This window comes from Mastigoproctus giganteus, chromosome 1 (genome assembly GCF_048544385.1).
Source record: "Mastigoproctus giganteus isolate SK-2022 chromosome 1, ASM4854438v1, whole genome shotgun sequence".
Taxonomy (NCBI): domain Eukaryota; kingdom Metazoa; phylum Arthropoda; class Arachnida; order Uropygi; family Thelyphonidae; genus Mastigoproctus; species Mastigoproctus giganteus.
In genome coordinates, this window is record NC_143575.1 from 96,584,488 (window position 1) to 96,604,559 (window position 20,072).

General features: G+C 37.0%; 1 protein-coding gene across 6 annotated transcripts in view; it reads left to right on the plus strand.

Annotated features, from left to right (window-relative positions):
• LOC150091024 (5'-AMP-activated protein kinase subunit gamma-1-like) overlaps positions 1-20,072 on the plus strand; it is a 500,398-nt gene that overhangs the window by 236,826 nt on the left and 243,500 nt on the right. The window contains exon 1 of one of the 6 annotated variants that reach the window (XM_090373948.1): positions 18,489-18,707. The exons of the other annotated variants lie outside the window; for them this stretch is intronic. Coding sequence (XP_090230074.1) covers positions 18,644-18,707 — 64 coding nt within the window. The 5' untranslated portion in view covers positions 18,489-18,643. Of the gene's footprint in view, positions 1-18,488; positions 18,708-20,072 lie in introns of those variants that run through there. 6 annotated transcript variants of the gene reach the window in all.

Here is a 20,072-nt window from a genome sequence, read left to right on the forward strand (position 1 = left end):
ATGGGAGAAAACCCTACATCTTCTACTGACACCAGCTAATCGCAGTTTCAAAGGAAAAGGTCTTTGAAGAAATTGCAACAGGAATTTGTATTCAGCCCTTTCCATACGAGCAGCTAAGCCACTGTATTGCTACTGAGGACAGTCGTTGGAATATAATTTCTGCAAATTGGTAATATTCTGTGGTTGGTTTGTGTCGCAGAATGAAAAACTCCAGATTCAGGGATAAAATACAGTGCAACTCTCATCCGATACCGACTAACTTAGTCACAGTTGCGAAGATGCCCAAAGTTTCTCCCATTCTGATACCGCACATATTGCCACACATTTTTTAATAAAAAAACAAACAAAAGAAACAACAATAGGGATCTGCGCAAATAGGACAAATTTTGAGAAGAGACCATGTCTTAATAAAAAGGCGGTCGGAAGATGCGTGTAGATATTTTCAGATACAAACAACTTCAACGTTTAGATATTTTGCACGTACGTGTAATTGCACACAAAATATATTTTTATATTCTTAAATATATTTTTAATCTTGAACTGTTTTTAATTCATTCGACATTGTAAAAATCAAATAAACTAGAAACATTTTTAAAATCATAAATTGTGTGTGTTTATCCCATTGGCGTTGTTAGCCTTTGAGACGACAGGCAGCCATCTCAGCAAGGCCGGCGATGCACCAAAACACAATTTACAAAACAAGCAAATCCATGAGTGCAGGGTACATCGAAACGGTAATCTGGAGGAGGGGGGGGGGGACAGCGATTCCACATTACAAATAAGTAATATTACACTTCTTTGCGGGAAAGTGCTACTTATCAATAATGTAGTATTGAGGCAAGTCGTTGTGATAACTTTCGTTAGGAGAGATAATTCAAACCATTCCGTCAAAATGGAATTTGACTGTATATACTTGAAGATAGTTAATGTGGATTGCACGTAACACATCTGAGCATCCTGGGGAAGAGATGGTAAATTCTCTGCGTTTATTCGGAGGTTCTATTATACCAGTTTGATTAAAAGCAGAATGATAATTCAGAAAGACCGAAATGTCTGTCTATTGTATTGCGTGAGATTTATTGGAATTCGCAGAAACAGTTTCGGGGTTTGTTTTTATATCCATTATATCTACCTTACAAGCATGCATCATTTTCTAAAACCGTTAAACTCCTTTGGGATACAGTTTTTTATCTCTCTCTCTCTCTCTCTCTCTCTCTCTCTCTCTCATCTGACCTGTGACGAGCGTTTTGCGGATCCTTCTATCTGATCTATAATGTATTCTGTTAAGGTTTCGTTCTGTCTTCTCTAACAGCTTAAATTAAATATTTTGCTTCTATGAGAAGCATAATTGTGGGCATATAAAGTATCATCATAGACTAAGATGGATCCCTACGAATAAGTTAATAATGGGCGTCGTTAATTTAAACCCTGCAATTATCGTGGTATAAAATTAAGAACTGCAGTGAGAAAATTAAATAATATATCACGAATATGACATTTAATTAAGAAAAATGCTACAAGACGTATTCTGTAAAAATGACAGATATCATTGACATGAATTTAAAGGAGAGATAACACGCATTAATTTATAAAGTCTCGGCCCGGCCGAAGGAGGACTTTTTGAATTTCTCGTTTCTTAAAATAAGTAATTTCATATTCAGAATTTGACGACAGTGTTCATATGGTACCTGCACTGCTCGACAAAATTAACAGAACACGTAGTAAACTTGGTGTAATTTGTGCAGCTTAATGAAGAGAGACAAAATTTGGTATGGTGGTGTACCACAGAATATCGATGAAAATGAGACAGTGACAAACTTCGGAGGGTATAAGGGACATTTATAGGACATTTATATCGAACCATGCTCGATATAAGGGTGTCTATAAGATTCTATGGCAACAAATCCCATTCTTCCACCAGCGCAGACCTTAGTTCACCAAGTGATCGGGGAGTTGGCTGTCGGCGTGCAACGAGACTCCCAAGGGCATCCCACATATGTTCGATTGGATTTAAGTCGTGTGAGTGTGCTGGCCACGGCAGTTGTTGGATATCTTCAGTTTCGAGATATTCCTCCACCACTCGAGCCCTATGTGCAGTGGCGTTGTTGTCGTGCATGAAAAGAAAATCTGGGCCAACCGCATACCTAAAAAGTCGCACATAGGGTTCGAGGACCTGCTCTTGGTACCTATGCGCAGTTACGGTACCCCTATCAAAAACATGAAAATTGGTGAGGCCGTTGATCATTATTCTGCCCAACACGAGAACAACGTTTCCACTGTAAGTTTCCTTTTCTCTGATGTTGGAGGGGTGGTACCGCATTCCTCGTTGTCGCCATATGAAATAACGTCTAGAATCTGTTTGTAGACTAAAACTGGAGTCATCACAGAACTGTACCCCATTTGTCAGGGCTCCAAGTCACATGTTCATGGCACCAGTTTCGACGAACTCTGCAGTGGTTTGGGGTTAATGGGATATAACCACTGGCTTCCTTGCGTAATGTCCACTTCAATTGACCCTTCTTAACACAGTTGGAAATATTTTGACCTGTAGCGCTAGCAACCTCAAGAGACAATTGATGACAGGACGACATCGTAGGGTTCCGTCCTGCTGTTAGAGCCAGATAGCGGTCTGTTCTGGTTGACATAGCCATCGGGCGACCTTGTCCAGCTCTTCTTGTAATGGTTTCTGTCTCCTGAAACTGCTTCCATAGTGCCGAGACGACACTGCCTGACACATTAAGTCAACGTGCCACCTCCGCATGCGACTTCCCGGCTTCAAGTCGTCCAACTGCCTGCCATTTCAAAGAATCATCTAAACGATGATGACTTGCCGTCCTGAGTACTGGAGATGTGGCTATCCCACTAATTCATGCCTATAACAACCCTTGTTTTTATGGGCATGATAATTTGCATAATATGCGCCTTCATGAGATTGTAGATTTGTATTGGGTACTGGGAATTTGCATGGCATGATGCCTGTTATATCAAATATTCGCCTTCGCCGACACCGTTTACAATAAAATATTCACGAAGAACCTTTCTTTCTGTTAATTTTGTCGAGCAGTGTATTACTCCTTGCGGCTCTCAGACATACAGTAAAGAGTTAAAAGCCGATGTCTCTTCCTCCTTCTGTACACAAAATGACGCACTCAAACAAACATATGGGATATTGCGCTGTATTTAACTACACAGCAATAGATATTTATTTATTGCAATGAATTGTCTAGACGAGGAATGGCGAATAGATTCCACTTGTGCCAAACCGCTCGATCTTTGCGATGTTTAAAGAAAATATGAAAATGTCAGGGTGGCTTGAACTTTACAGCTGAATGTCGCCGACCTACAGGCTTTCTTCTGCCAAAGAAAGCGCTTGTTGCATCTAAACCACGGTAGTCTGAAGCGTTAGTTCTGTAAACAATATTAAATGTAAACATCATTGCGCTGATTTATGTGAAAGCTTTTTTTTAACTATAAATTTAAAGTCGGATTTTAGAAGGCAGACCAACAGACGAAGATTTAAGAGCTTGCGTTACTTTTCCACCAATAATTTTACGCTAAATATCAAATGCTTCAGCAAAAACATCCAAGAGTGTTCAAACAAATAAATATAATACTTTAATGTGCTATATGCTTCAGTTTTGTTCTTCATGTAGCGTTTCTCTTCTTTGGAAAAGTCGAAAACGTCAAAAACAACTGTACTTCTTGTATACTTAAATTTACACGGAATACAAGTACATAACTGATTGTTTATTATTATTAAATTCTGTCGTGTTGCATTATTTGATTGTGATAAAGTATCATGATTATTATTCATGATATGATTTAAAACAAAAATATACTTTATAGATGTAATTAAAATAAATACATACTCTATTTCCAAAAGTAACCGGAAACTTGTATGTTACAAAGAAGATCGCATTGATATAATATTTAAAAACTTGCCGCCCTACCTTAATTATACAATGTATCTTCGTCGTTAGACTTCGAACCAGTGTTCGATAATAGGAGGACGGTATTTTGGTTCATTCATTTTCCCTAACAGCGGTCAATTCAGTGGGGTTATGGTCGTCGTTCCTGCAACAGTGAATGTCATATGGTACTTTGATATTCTGTTCTTCCCACTCCGTTGCAGCCGTGGGGAAGGCACTTTTTCTGTTTCAGCATGAAAATGTACGATATCATATTGCGTAGCCTGCAGTGACCTGCTTTGAGGACATGGACATGCAAAAGCTTCATTGGCTTGCTCAGGGTTCTGACCTTAAAACCATGAGAAACAACCTTGATGCTGAAAGCCCCTTCCAAACTTCGCAGTTGAGACGACACTCTATGGTAAATAATGTTCTTCGGGCACTTGCCAAACCCAAAGATCGGAAAACCATGTATCATCTCATAACACAGCTTACCAATGTTTCAGGGACCGATTACGGCGGGTTGTTCTCAGGAAAGTCGACGCTGTGCATTGTGTGCTGTGATGTTTAGTTTGTGTGCTACAGATCCTATGTATTGTCCTTGTACTAATATCAGTTCATATGGTCTGCCTGAATTCCTGGGTGACAATATTCAAGGACTGGTGGGATTTACGCACTGCTCTTTGAGTACCTTCCTGTTTCTTTCTGTCAGTTCTACTGCCTCTCCGAGCGTTTCTCGGCTGTAGTAGCATCGTGACTTTTCCATAGGTGATTACGTCAGCCACAGTTGAACTAGAGTGTTTCAGTTTTTCTGCAATGGCACGAAATCGTCATAGGATCGATACGTCATTCTGTGATGACTCCACATTGAAAAACTGCGAACTCGACCCCTGTATTTCGTTGATCTGCTCACGTCTAGAGTGAATACAGTTGATTTTATATTTATTCCTGATATTTGGGTGTCAGGAATAAATATAAACCGTATTGTCAAAAGTATCTGATGCTTTAGGCAATGTGGTGTATGCACGAATGAAATCAGGAATTTTCGATGGTCCGCCTGTTTTTGAGATAACTACTGATCCCGTGCCTTGCTGCAGAAGAGTAATTTGTGTTTTTTTTGTTTAATTTTTAACGCAGCTAAAAATTAAAAAATTAAACCTAATTAAACCTACATGGTTGAAACCACATAAGTACGCAAATATTCTTTGATATAAAACAAGCTAATTTCACTTCAAACATAATAAAATTTAAAATCATTACAACGTTGTTGACATTTTTCCGTATAGATCAGTAATTAACCGTTCTTAAGGTTGGTTACTGATCTTAACCTTTCCAACACTACAGTCGGCCCAATAGTCGGTGAATACCTTTTACGCTTTTTTATTTTATTAAAATAATAGGAAGTTTCTTAGTTTAGTATAATGAAGTATTAAAATCATATCTCTCTCACGGAATCTGGGAGTAGTTCCATGAGGTTCTTTAAAATGACAGCACGAGTTTTCAAACTGGATTTCGGGGGAACCTAGGATTCCGTGAGATTTTTAGGGAGGTATAATTTTTGATCTCTATGTTATTTATTATTTTTTTGTAAAGAAAGGGGGAGACAAAACAAAGTCTGAGATAAAGGTTTTTGCGATATATTGACAATATTTTAATATGGATTAAGATATCTGAGATTCAGAACCGTCTTCTCTGGAACCGTGTGGTTCAGCACAAAACAAAAACAATGGTAGAAAACCCTGCTATGGACGACCATAACTGCCCTCCCCACACTCTAATCTTGCATGTATGCTAATAGCATGTTGGATAGTACTTACGTAATTGGATCCCTCCCCCAATTAATGTATAAAGAATTTCTCCTTCTTTTTATAAGTAATTAAACGTACAGTTCATTTATTCATCATCTTTACTATTACGGCCTTTTCTTATATAAATGACCACAAAATGAAGGGTTTCGTTAATTCTTATTTAAAACGAAGTTTACTCAGCGTGGGCAGAGATTTACTGTTTTCTTTATTCCTTAGTGCTTGAGAATCCGTAATACTTTGTTGCTCGAAACTGTTTATACTCTTTGGCACTCCAACCAAACCCTATTTGCCATCCCTGAAGTAGATAATAAAAGTGATCTCCTTAAAATTTAGTTTAAGTCGATTTTTCAAAATAAAATATTAAAATATAAAAAGGACTGTGTCTTCATTATTTGAGAGTAATAAGCAGTACAAGCTATGGCCACCTAATTTGGAATGTCCAAAGGTTTGTGAAACAGTATGGCACACTGCTAATTAAATCTTTATAAATATAAAGACAAAATTTCTTTTTTCCTTTTTTTAATTTGTCAAATGTGCAGATATTAGAGGTCCAGAAATGGCCTGTAACTGCCAGTATCTGAACATTCACCATGAATATTAAGGTGAAGATTTCAACAATGATTGATTTTAAAAATGGCCTAATTTTACACGAACGTAAAATTATAAATCTATATTGCAGTACCATGGACGAGCATAGCAGAACAGAACCCTTATCCAATTCTACATGCCTCGTACAGTGGCCAAATAACAACAATTTCATGTGTATAAACACAAGCCACCCAAAAAACTGACTGTTTAAAAATCCCGAAAGTGTTTGAACCGCGTCGAAAGCTTATAATTAGAATACTAGTTCTTTGGTCATGTCTTTAATCAAATAAGAAAAACACTATTTCATCATAGAAAGTTCTGCGAAAAATTGTTTTAATAATTATTAGAAAATCTAGGTATTTCTGTTTCCGAATCTGATGTTGATCAGCTTCTCAATGCGACTTAAACACCCACTGCTTATTTGTTTATACGAAAAGCGTATTATTAATAAAACCAGAACATTTTTCGACCATTTTAAGCAGTTACCTGTGTCGTTACTATTACTCGCCTATAGATGCACGTTTTCAAGGTAAATGCTACTTCATTAATGCAACAACGCTGCTATCACGATAGGAGGGCCAGAAGGGTACGCTGTTCTGAGGACAACAGCAAAGCCGACCGTCATCGAACGCTCATTATATTAGCTTAGCTGTTGTCATGGAGACAGGTTATTCGAGTTCGAGAAAAAACGAGGTTAATGTACGCGAATTATGGAGTAAGATGAGACACAGCAGTCGTTCGCTTAGTCGAACACACACCGATAGCTCATGCAGTTTCTTCAGGAGTACAAATAAGGGGACTGATCTTCGTTGTCTCTTGGTAAATGATCTAAGGTGAACGAACGAAATGTGATATTTGTTCTCTAAATGTATCTTTAGGAAAAAACAAAATAAAATATTCATTGATGGTGCTATTATATGACGGTTAGATAGCGTAACAATTTGCTATTCACGTTTCTGAAAGAGAAAGTTTGTATATATAAATTCTCCTCAGTACTAATCGTGATACTAAATTACAGTGCGCGATGGAATCGAAGGTGAGAACAAATAGTGCGAACAAAATTAGGAAAATAATAATGGGTATACAACTAAGTATAGTCAGAAGATAGATCTCTTTGGAGAGATTTTTGTTAGAAGAGATTTTGGAGAGGATTTTTGTTTTCTTATTCAAATCCCAGAATAAGGAACAGAGAATCAATAGCAGATAACCCGTTTGATATGTAGGGCGTTGTAGTACTCATTTTCCATCAATGATGTGACAGACTCTTTATTTGTATTCTCTCTTGTTCCTAAAGATTGAGGGAGGAACGGCTGAGTCGATCATGCTCATAGTTTATAATTTGAATTGCATATTTCCACAACCTGCGTCTTCAATTATCTGACATACAAAGGGTACATTCCTCAAAATTATTAATATCAATTTATTTCCAAAGAAATGTCCCTTTACAGCTATCGAGCTAGAGGACACGGGTTACATGATAATAATGAATAAATACATATTGCCATACTATTTATGCTTCACAGGTTATCCTCAGTTACAACTTGCACAGTCTGCATGCATTTTACTGAGGCAGCTAAGGTCATGAGGCATCAGTATGTCATGTCTATAATGGCATGAATTCTACAGTTGGTTTCCTGTTTTGCTGGATGTGAAAATTCGAATTTCTGAGGGAAAAATCCGCGCAACCTTCGCCACAGACCGACTTTAATGGGAAAACAATCAATTAAAGTTCCTTCCGTCTTAATAAGTATTTCTCTCTTTTGGCCGGCAATGGGAGTCGAACCCAGGCCTTTTCAACATGGTGCAAGAGAGGTTACTCTAACACTCATACCGTGCTTAAAGCAACGTGTATTTATCATTGCTTTAAAAGTAGTTTAATTAATTCTTACTATTAGTTGTGAAATATGTATTGAATTAGTCATATATCATTTCGTATGGAATATAAATTTCAATAAATATCATATTCATGGCGAAAGACAAAACCAGTATTTATTCTATATTCAAGTTTATAGCACCAAAAATTTTTCCAAATTATTTTAATTGACAGCTTTATTAATCGAAATATGTCCTTGTATGTGTAGTGTTTTTCTCTTTGGGTGGGGGCACCGCAAAGTTAAATTTTGATTTGATTAAATGTGAATAATACAATTAAACCACGTGATTGTTTAAATGACTTTTATTTTGTAAAAGCGTTATGTAAAGTACACGCAATATAATTTAATAATTGGCGCCTGTTTCGTTAATAGCGCCTTCCTTTCAAGATAGTGCGTGTTCTGAAAACAGAATTTATGATTTTATTCATTAAGTGATAAATAATTCCTCAAATTTTTGTTTATAAGGCATAAGAAACACTTGGAGAATTCTTGCTTTTCTGGGGCATTGTGCAATGTCATCGTGTTAATAATTTATAGGGAAAGACGGCTCTTATCTTTTGACTCAGTTTGATCTCATCTCTTTATCCATTATACTGTTTAAAGAAATGGCAAAATCATTCTCTTTTAGATATCGTAGACATTTCTTTATGCGAACTCAGCTACTGTATTGCACAAAGTACACTTGATCCCATTATTTGGAGGAATACTGTTATCCTGCATATCTCGAGTGTCATGTGGGGAAGCCTCCACCGACTCCATTTGATCTTTGGTTTCAGTCGGAAGCTATTCAGAGTACCTATTATTATCGAATAATAATAATATATTAATAATTAGCTTTACTGAAACTAAATTATTACTAATAAATGCTCCATATCAAATACCTGATATCACTCTATAAAGTTACATTGTTGTTTACCTCAGAATTATTTTGAATCATGTTCTTTCCAACTTATACAAATTATTTCTCAGTATAAAATATTTGATTATGGATTGGTAATTCTCTAAACTGGAACACATATTAATTACTTGATTACTATGGTAGAATTTTCTTTATTTTTTTATCATATTAGACATAGATTTACTTTAGCAACAAGAGCGCCTATATATTTTGCGTTTGCTCATTCGCTTTTAATTATGCCATAAATATTTGGACAAGAGCCAGTACTTTTGATTTACTTATGATGAATAAAATTGTACAAACAATACTAAAACTAGTTATTGGGAATGATCTATGGAATGACATTAGTAGAAGGAGTATTACTTTATTACAATTTAAGATATTATTTCTTATTCGGAAATTATTATTTAATTTGATTTTAAAAAAACTTTAATGCGGTGAAGAGTGCTAGAAATTTTCTAAAAAATGACGGTTTACGTCACACAAGGGCTTATATATTCCAACGTCCTAAACCATTAAATAAACATGGAACAATTATTTCTCCTCATGAGGAAGGGGGAGGGTTTATACCTCTTGACGGATACTGGTATCAAGTGCACAGGGTAGTTGTTATGTCCAGGCTGTTATTACTGTTGGTCGAGGAACTCTCGGACTGTCCTACAGGTGTTCAGGATTGAGACTTTCTGGATTTCCTTTTAGGTGTTCGCTTGGAGACCTATTTCTGCTAGGCTGTTATGAAGGGTCTTTGGCACCATACTGATGGTTGACACGATGATCGGGATGGTCGTTACTTGTTGACTATGCCACATCTCTTTGATCTTCTGTCTTAGGTTCGTGTAATTCCTGATCTTTTCCTCATGTGTTTTCTGGAGATTTCCAGTGTTGGGCACCGCTATGTCAATCAGATAGGTAGCCTTTTTCTTCTTGTCGACGGGGTTATGTCCGGTTTGTTGTGCGGGTGCCTTTTCTGTTATTATGGTGTGGTCCCAGCATAACGTTTGGATTCGGGTCACTAGTACGGCCTGGGGTTCGTGCTTGTATACACTTTCTTTGATCAACTAGTATTTCCTCGCTAGCTTCTGATGTATTATCCTGGATACCTGATCGTGTCTAACAGCGTACTCCGTCTGGGTGATCACTCTGATACGTACATTAGTGTACGTATAGTGTATTAAAAACTAATAAACTATACGTAGATTAATGAATGGTTCAGTCAGAGTACTCGGAAGTGTTATTATTTTTAAATGCTTTTGCAAATGAATCTTTTTAGCTATGGGATGTTTTTAGTCCAAATGGTATCAAGTGAACGATTTTCAAGAAATGTTATATCTGGCTTTTCAGAAACATGTGTTGGGCCATTTCAAATTTGTTTCCAAATTGCATTAAAATCGAATAGATATCCGAAAACTTTTTATGCATATCTCGGGTTATTATTTATTTTTAAACACAGTCTGTGCGTGTATTCAAGGGATTTTCATTAAATTTCCTAATTGATCTATGTAGAATGTTAAATAAAAGTAATTGCAAAAAACATATATTAAAATAAAATAAAAAATTTCTAATTTCTTTTTAATTCTGAGCCGACGATCCGAGTTTAAGGTGTCATTTTATGTAATTTTGATTTGGCCGGAAAACCTCAGCCGTTAAGGAAGCAAACAAATACTATATTTATATATAGCGAGATATTTTAACTGGCTGTTCCTATCTGTCACAATCAGATATGTTCGGCTGCCCCTCGAAAACAGTTAGCAAAAACTAATCGGTAGTTGAACACGTTTGTAATTCTGTAACAGCAACCTTAGTGGTTGTCTAAGTTTAGCCGCGGTGCATTTGAGTGTGGGGGGGGGGGGATGAGTGGGAATACCGTGAAAATTGTCCTCCAAATCTTGCATGTCTTAGATGGTCTGTTCTGTTTAACAGAATGTCACGTGAAAGATTTGGTTATGGTTAATTAATTGCCACGTGTAGGAGATGGGCACTTAGCCAGACCACGCGGTTTCAGAGAGGAATGACCCTTAAATAACCGACATTCGTCAATGCGAACTATAAATAACTTCACTGACCAAACAACGTTTCTCCCGTTTCCAGGTGCTCACAAGCGCTGGTCGTCATGGCAACGATGTTCGTTCCAGAAGAAAGCCATGTTCCACAAGCCACCGGAACATAAATGGAAAGCATGCTACGTTGGCTAACCTGCAAAGGCTGAGTTTCAGTATCAAATTCCGCTACACGCAATATTTTTTCTGTTGCTTGCAGCAGAAATGTCATATCTGGTCGACACGAAAGTGTTACAGCTCATTGCGGTGTTAGCGTTTTCATTTAAATCGATACGTGATATGCCCACCGAAATTCTTTCGAGACCTTCATCATCTTTGGAATCGTTTAGCTTCCAGGTGACTTTATATCGGCTTTACAGCTGCAGTTATGGTTAAAAACACGAGTTGCTTTGGAACAGTTATTTGTGCACGCCGAGAAATACATTATTCGCTGATAAAGCTATTGTATATTGGATAGTTTATAGAAGAACGCGATATTGGTTTAGTTTCTTTTTGTCAGAGACACTGCAACATGTTGTCATCATTTGGCTGCAATATCCTAAAGGCTACTATTTTATTTGAAAGTTTTATGATATTTTATTTTGTATGATATTTATGAAACTATTGGGGTTCTCCCTCTATCCACAGGTCTGCAATAGGGAACCTACGGGGACTTTGCGACTCCATTGCCTCTGACACTCGTGTGAATTCAGGTCACCCGTTCATCCAGGTCATTACCACGGAAAAATGAACTGCAGTTTGGCTGCTTCTTGAAATCAAACACAACCTTTTAGCCATTCATTGACTGCCCTGAAGATGATATGTAGCATTCTTCTCGAAAAGTGTGCCTATATTCTGGGTTAAGAATAAATAAAAATCTATTCTTACCGTAGAGTTAATGATATTATTTCATCGTATCTGAGTTCCTACCTGGTAACAGCATCCGGAAAAAATATTGATTTATGAGATTAGCAGAATCTAGTTGTCCAGATGTCGAGTCCGGCCAAAGTTACCAATGGATAGTAACGTCAACTCCATCTCCGATGTCGATACATTGTAATTCCAACCAAACTGTCTTTCGATAGCAAACCGTAAGGATAAGACCCCATAGTAAAACCACTCTTCGGGAAATTTATTATCAGAATGCTAAGTGCTTTTGAAGCTAACTTTGTGGCCTTCACCTTCCTTGTTTGCTGAACAGTCACTTGACATGCTTTCCAATAACATTCAACTACACCATCAAAGGCTCAATACTTTCCAGATCAGACACAGCCGAAGGCCTTTGGCAACATTAACATTTTTCATGTTATCAGGGGTTTCTGACAGAATACAGAAGTATCAAATTCTACTTTTAAAAAATTACTGGTTTTAACAAAAAAATACAAGTAAGTCATATTGCTCAAATACTGTATTTATCTAAAACGCATTTACCGTACTCTATAAACTCATTAATTAATTTATTGAGTTTGTGTCACACATTTGGACTGTGTATCATGTTCGTCTATCCACTACAATAGAGAGAAAGGGGTTTATAAAATGTCACAGATTTCTAACCTCAGATTTATTTTTTAAAATTCAGGTTAAAGACGAAAAACAAAAACTCGGAATCGTGGAGATGGAAAGTATGTGGCCACATACTTTCCATCTTCAGCAAGTACAGTACAGTTTTTCTTTTTTTTTTTCTTTTCTTTTTTTTTTTTTTTTCATATATATCACACGAACTGTCCATATACCTTAGATTGTTGCTGAATCACTGAATAGTATGTTTATTGTCATGCAATGATTGAAGGAATGAAGGAGCAATGTGGCTGATGCACAGAAAAGAAATGTTCCCGGTTTGATCAGTGCGTATGTCAAAGAGCTAGTTTTTGTTATCAGTTTACTAAATATAAAAAATCACGAATTATTACTGTTTACTTATTATATTAATCAAAGAAAAACGTGAAATACTGGCATGTGTTATATTTCAGTTGTTATTAATATTCAGGAGAACATAAGTAAAGTAATATTTGGGTCTTTTAGAGTAATTTTAGACTAATTTTGTTACTAAAACGTTGGATGCTGCTGGCTGAGGTACAGTGTTGCTATTTTTTTTTTTTTTTTTTTTATTAAATCACGGAAGATCCGTGAAATGCATATCACATTTCAGTTTCTGTTAAACATCTGATGAGAAATAAGTACAACAAAAAGGCGAATGAATATTACTTTGTGAAGTAAAAACAATTACCTTTACACAGTATATTGTTAGTTAATTAATTAATAATTAATTAGTAACAAGATAATTAGTTATTTACATTCCACTTCTGTTAATTACAGAAAAATTGAATTAATACAAAAAAAAAAAAAAGAAAAAAGAAATCGAATGCGTCTGAAATGTAACTGCATACATCACATGACTTGTTTTATTTAAACCCTATTCCACCCAAATTTAAAAGAAGACCATTCGGCTCCTGAAGTTTTTTAAATCTCGAAAATTACTAGATGCCCATCCTATATAACATCCTCACAATAATATTTAAGTTATTTAGTTTTTTTTTTTTTTATAAAGGTTTGTTATTTTTACCCCTTTTAGCGATGTATATTAGTATGCGAGTAAATATATATAATTATTATTTAAAATTAATTTAAATTATATTAGGGTTCTCTCTGTAATCCATTTAGTGAATAAATAAATTATTTTCCTTTCTTCGTGCACATAACTTATATCCGTGTTCCCTAACTGCTTCTAATAGCATCATTTTTAACCTTGTTTGCAGTCAATTGGTCAATAAATCGATTCGTGTTCAAGAACATTCCAACAAAAAGCTTTCACACAAAGTAGGTAAGACGTGTAGCTTTTAGCGAAGGGATTGGAAATACAGTATAAATTAGGAGAGATCTAACGCTAATGTTTCTCTCTCTTTGGGACACTGAAACGAGAATATGTGGGAAGGTCCCCTTTTGACCTTACAGGAAGTACTCTCGACATCCGTGCGTCTTTGGTAGCCGTATTGGCTTCCTGGATGTGACGCACGTTTACGTAAGTAGGGCAGCCTTTCAGACTTATGAAAGGAAGGGAGAACCAGGAAAGCGGCAGAGACAACGACCTTCGATACTCGAATGCGGTTGGGCTTGAGCTAATAATGAATCAAAAGTAGTCCTGCTTGCGTCCATAGCTTCACTTATAGCCATTTCTCATCCATAACTCCTGTATCGTATTGAGTAATGTCGCGCAGTGTTCCTAATACTTTTTATTTTCTTTTCCTGCCATTTTTAAAATGATGATAGATCGCACAGGCTCTAGAATTCTGCCATTTTAGGTAAGACATAGACGCAACGATGCAGAAACGAAATCGGTACCTACTCCTGATCAATAACTGCCTATTCTGGAATTGAAGTGCGGAACAAACGAAGAGATATTTTTACCTCAGTTTGCTCACGACCCATCCTTCCGCGAAGCAGTTCATTTTTATTTGTTTATTACGATAGTTCACAGTCAAAATGCCGTGCTGATTTGATTTTACCGAGTAACGCTACGTATTGGCCAACCCCTTTTTCGGTAATGACCCAGGCACAAGAATAGATCGATTACCATTCACAACTGCCACGCTCACCTTTTTGACCTTCGTACACGAATGTAGGGTAAATTTTCTGCTTTATACATTGCAAATATAAAAGTTTTAGCCACAGAAGCTTTAAAGCGATCGCATCCTAAGTCGAGGGATTTCGCTTTCGGGAATTATTCATTAAGAGAAATTTCCGTTTGAATATTTTAAACTGGAGTTTGTGCATTTCTGATGATTAACGATTAAATCAAAAGGAAAAATTAGCCTGCTGGTAAATCATAATGTATTTCATTAAGTATTTGCTACTTATTGTTACTGCCTCGTATAAATATCGTGATAATATCATGGATTAGTTTGGTCTTCGTTTCAGTGAATTAAAATATTTTAAAATGCCTGCTTAAATACTGTCTGTACTTTATATGTGATATATCTGTCTCTCTATATATATATATGTTATAACCGATTTATTCCCAATTTATATGTTGGAAATCGGTTAATAGCAACAATTAATTTTTCCCCTTAAAGTACTATTAATCAGGTAAAACAAGGCGGTTTCATTGTAGTTATTATCAGTGGTGTTTCAGGAGCATTACAGCATTTATTAGTGCGTTGCGTGGCATATTCATTTTTAGGAGTACTGGCAACTTAGGCCATTTAGCGACGTTGTGTATTGTGCCTGTACGAGAGAGAGAGAGAGAGAGAGAGAGAGAGAGAGAGAGAGAGAGAGAGAGAGAGAGAGAGAGAGAGAGAGTGTGTGTGTGTGTGTGTGTTGCTGGGCCGATATGCATGTTGTGCTCGCTGAAAAACCTAAAATAACCTACGAGGGATGACCATACTCTCTCGCCCTTGAGTGGTTAACTGCAGTCACAACTGAAGAGACTTTTAGAAATTCTTCCAGCCATCGACGGAATTCGAACTCAGTCCTCTCCAAACGAGTGACCAGTGGAAAAGCCACCAAGCTGTCGCTGAGGGCCGTTTTTAGCATGGGTTGTCGTGGATAGAACAGTGTTACAAGTGCTGTTCGTCCACTCTGCTTGATAAAGGCCTGAATTCGAATCTTGTGAAAATGAGTGGAATTTTTATGGGCCTTTTTTTTTTTTTAATCCCAACACTGTGGCAGAACTAGTAGACAACCAAAAAGGGTTATACAATATTTCCTGACTGAAACGCCAAATTTTTCATCCAGCAAAACAGACCAACCGACCGCAGATTTTATCGCTGTTAACAGATACATTGCACTGACTCTTCTTGGCCATACATCGACTCTAAAATAAACAGAATTGTTGTCGTCGAGTGTAACATGTTTTTTTTTTAGAATGTGTTTATTTAGGAACATTACGTTGTATCCAAATTATTTTTTGAATGCCAAGCGGCATTCAACATTAAATATTCAATCAGGCCTGCTGCTATTGTAATAGGGTTTTAGGAGCATCAGCTACTTAGGCCATATTGCTCCGTGTGCACTGTCTGTGAATTGCGTGTGTTCTCTGGTCGATTTTCTGTTGCTGGACGAAAAAACCAGAGTTTCCAGGAGGGAAAATCATGCTGCCTGAGACTGACTCACTCAGCCATTGTGAAAAAGGCCCATTAAAATTCCGACGAGTCTTTTCCACCCAGTGTGGGGAGGACAGCGATTATACGAATTGTCCTATGCACTAGGGCAAACAGGCCTGCACCAAATAAGACTGAAGCAAATATATATATATACAGTATATATATATATATATATATATATTGCATCAAAGTAACTAAAGCAGTGATAACTAAAGCAGTGAGATATTATATATGTAAATCGCGGTCTATTATGGTCGTTTTACATATTTTGGATGAAAGCACTTCGTTTCCATTAAAAACAAATCGCGTGACCTATGCTGATTAACTCTGCCACGGTGCGAAAAATGACTTGGAACAGTGTGGAAAGATAGTGGTGCGCTACCGTGAGAGTATGAAAATGAAACTCGATGGAGGATATAAACGTCTTATTCAATTAATGCATCAAACACATTAATTGCTATTCTTGTTTATTTTTAAACTCCATAGCCATATTTTTGAAATTCAAGCAACGATAGCTCCGTAACCGTTCAGACAGTTTTTAAGGTTTACAATATAATACTTTTTAACACATGAGTAATTTAATGCCTCTGGATATAGGTTACATTTGTACTGTACTATGCAGTATCTAAAATACGATCATCCGAAATCTGGCAAGGGTCAAGGCTAAGGTTCAGCAAGGGACTAATTTAAAACCTAAGAACACCGTAGAAAATAATGAAGCCCCAGAATTTAACTAACTGGCCTTTATAACCTCCTTGTAACATTAGCAGCTTTCCACACGAATATGTTGTGTGCTTTTGATCATACACCAAGCTATTTATTTTTTTTTAGTAAAAATGTGTAGCTGTTCCATCCTCGTGGCATGAAATTGATTTTTAATCATTTATAAAAAAGTAAAGAATAGTTAATCTTATCATTAATAATTTCTGTTCCAAAGTCATCGTTACTAGTGACGTGAAATATGCTTAGGGCACTTTCATAATGACGAGCATCACGCTTCTGAGCAGTAGTCTGATAAAATAATGTCGGTTCCAGGGGCATTCAAAGGAGAATTATCAGCCATCAGGAGTGTATCTCGCGGTAGAATGGAGAAATGTAACGAACTCTTTTATTACAAAAAAATGACGACACTCTTTTTTCATTGGCTGCTTCGATCGAATTAAAGTTGCGGTCATTCGTACCACGCATGCGTCGTCAAGCGAGTGATGATTTTTTTTCTTTGAGAGTTGCTTGGTTGCATCACATTCTTTTTGTTTTCCTGCAACTGACAAGTCAGATAAATTACTTATAAATTATTGATGGAAGAACAGTTAAGAATTTCTTTCAAAACTACTACCTGAATTGCCATACGTGGCTGCACTCTCACCGAAATGCAATATTTGCATTTTAAAAGTTTTCTTTCAACTTTGGTTCAGTTCAGCCGTGTTTTTACTAGCTTAATTGCCTGTTATGTATTGTCATAACCGATTGCAGTAGCAACAAAGTTTAGTATCGATCTCTGCACTTATCGGACTCAGTTTACTTGAAAAATTTGTGTTTATAATATGACCAGGGTACCTGTATTCAAAGTGCCGTAGATTATGTGTCAAAATACAAGAAAAAATAACAGTTTCATGATAGTAATTATGTGGTAGGAGTAATAATAATAAAACTACACGTTAGAGTATTAAAAGCACAGATGATCAGAGTAGTCCGTGCGTTGTATTTTTGGATTATTAAAAACGTTATTCTCTCTCGTCTGTGAATATCTTGTTTTATTTACATTTAGACTTTAGAGTAGAATTTTTCAGTTGTTATTGGACAATGCTGTTTTTTTGACTGACAAACAAGTTGGTATAATCTCGGCAGGTCGTTGTTTCGTGCTCATGCCGATAATATTCTCTTTACATTGCGTTGAACGTTAACGTGTAAACTTCACGTGCTAACGTTTAAAGTTTATACGTGATAGAATTTCGCTGTAGTCATAGACAGAAAATATGCATTTCAAATACACATCGTCAAGGTAAATTCCAATTTGAATTTCCCTAAAAGGAATGGTTGCTTCCTTGCCTGCTAATGAAAAATAAACCACACAAAGTAAATTAATTAAAGCGAAAATGAAGGGCCCCTTTTTCCATGCTGCCTTCCTGGTACCCTCGCTTTGGCTCGCCAAGTTCGATTTGCGGAATTCTGTTCTTACAACCGAGTTGCGCGAGATGTCAGTAGTGGCATGCGTATTCTCCGTGACGCCACGAGAAACGATTGGATGGCAGTAGCTTGGCAACCAGGAGCGCGGGTGCTCGCATCACGAGGGTGACGGCCTTACTAGTGACCGTATGATTATTGAGCTAGAATTACTACTAGCCTTGGAATTTAAGGAAGGGCGCCTTTATAATTTTCTTTGACTGTTTCGAGAATGTTTTGAAGCTGTAATCTACTCCACAAACCTCTAAATGATAACTCCGAAGAAAGGCCTGTGGCACACGCGGAAATTGTCGCTCCCGGGAGGCAGATCAAGTAAGTATTAGCTCTGAGCATCATTGTTTTGATAGCCTTAAATTAACTTGTCTCGTGATTTTGTTCTAATCCGGTTTCATTCTTATTCAATTAATTTTTATCCAGAAGTGATCCGAAAAAAGTAGTATCGATGATTTGGACGAAAAATGTTCATTATTACATGAATTTAATCGAAGTGGGCAATAGAGAGGATCCTAAAAACCTGAAAATTGTATAAAAGGCAACTTTTAGTGTATTCTTTTAAAAATGATTAGTTGTATACTTCTCTAACCTTTGTATTCGTTCTTGAATGTAAGAACAACATTTAATTCATAAGCAAATTTTTCTGTGATTGGACAGATTCTTTTTCAGTATTCAATTTTTTTTAAAAAAGGACTGTTTCTGTTAGTTTGAGTGAGTTGGATTATTGCAAAGGTAGCTCAGTCAATAATCCAGTTTTCATCCCGCAAACAGACCTACACCTCTGCTTGAGACCTGCTAACGCAGCATCTTCTGGAAAGTCCTCAGAAAATTTCTATTATTATCGGCAGGATTCGAATCCAGACCTTTCCCAATGGATATCAGGCAGTTTGCAATGTCTTTCCTATTGGTCCAACAGCTATTAACGTTTATCTATGGCTCTCTTGGAGCTTGGGATAGTGCTGGGAGTCTTTGCAAATTTCTGTTGCGACACATTTTGCGTCGTCGCTTACTGATGTTTGGGTGAATGGTAGTGTTATCCTCTGCCTTCTTTTTACGCACGATGTTTTCACCCGTTCACTAGGAGCAACCCACTTGTCTAAAGAATGTGGCGCCCAAGTGCAACTCAGTCTGGAAGGGGTCTGGGTCCCTTTCTTTTCCCGGACTGCTGCTAACCGCCCGCCTTTGAGTCCACTGCTCTCTTATGCACTCCTCAAAACTAGTGCTGCCATTTTCTCTCATTTACCACTGGAATAGGCTATTGTTTTAAGAAGTTTATGAGTCTAAGTGCATGTTGGAGAACAGTGCGTATCTTTTAAATGTATTAATGGCGCACTATAGCCATAGAAGCTGATACGCCAGTAAAATATCCAAACCAACCAACCTCAATTAATATTTACCTTTCTCTAATTGAAACAGAAATCTCTGCTATATGCTTTTAAATAATTAGCCCATAGCCGAGTACCATTGCTCGGCTACCCAGTCCAGAGCAAAAGCTGTTAGCACACGGCTAGACCATTGCTAGAGAGATGGCGGCAACGTGAAGCCACTTTGGCTTAAATAAACAAACCATTACAAATGTACAGTGAATCTTGGCCTACACAGCAGCAGATTAAGTCTTTCGGAGGCTCCCTAGGCACTAAGACCTTGTATCACAGACGCGCAGTTGTATAGCACAGACGCGCA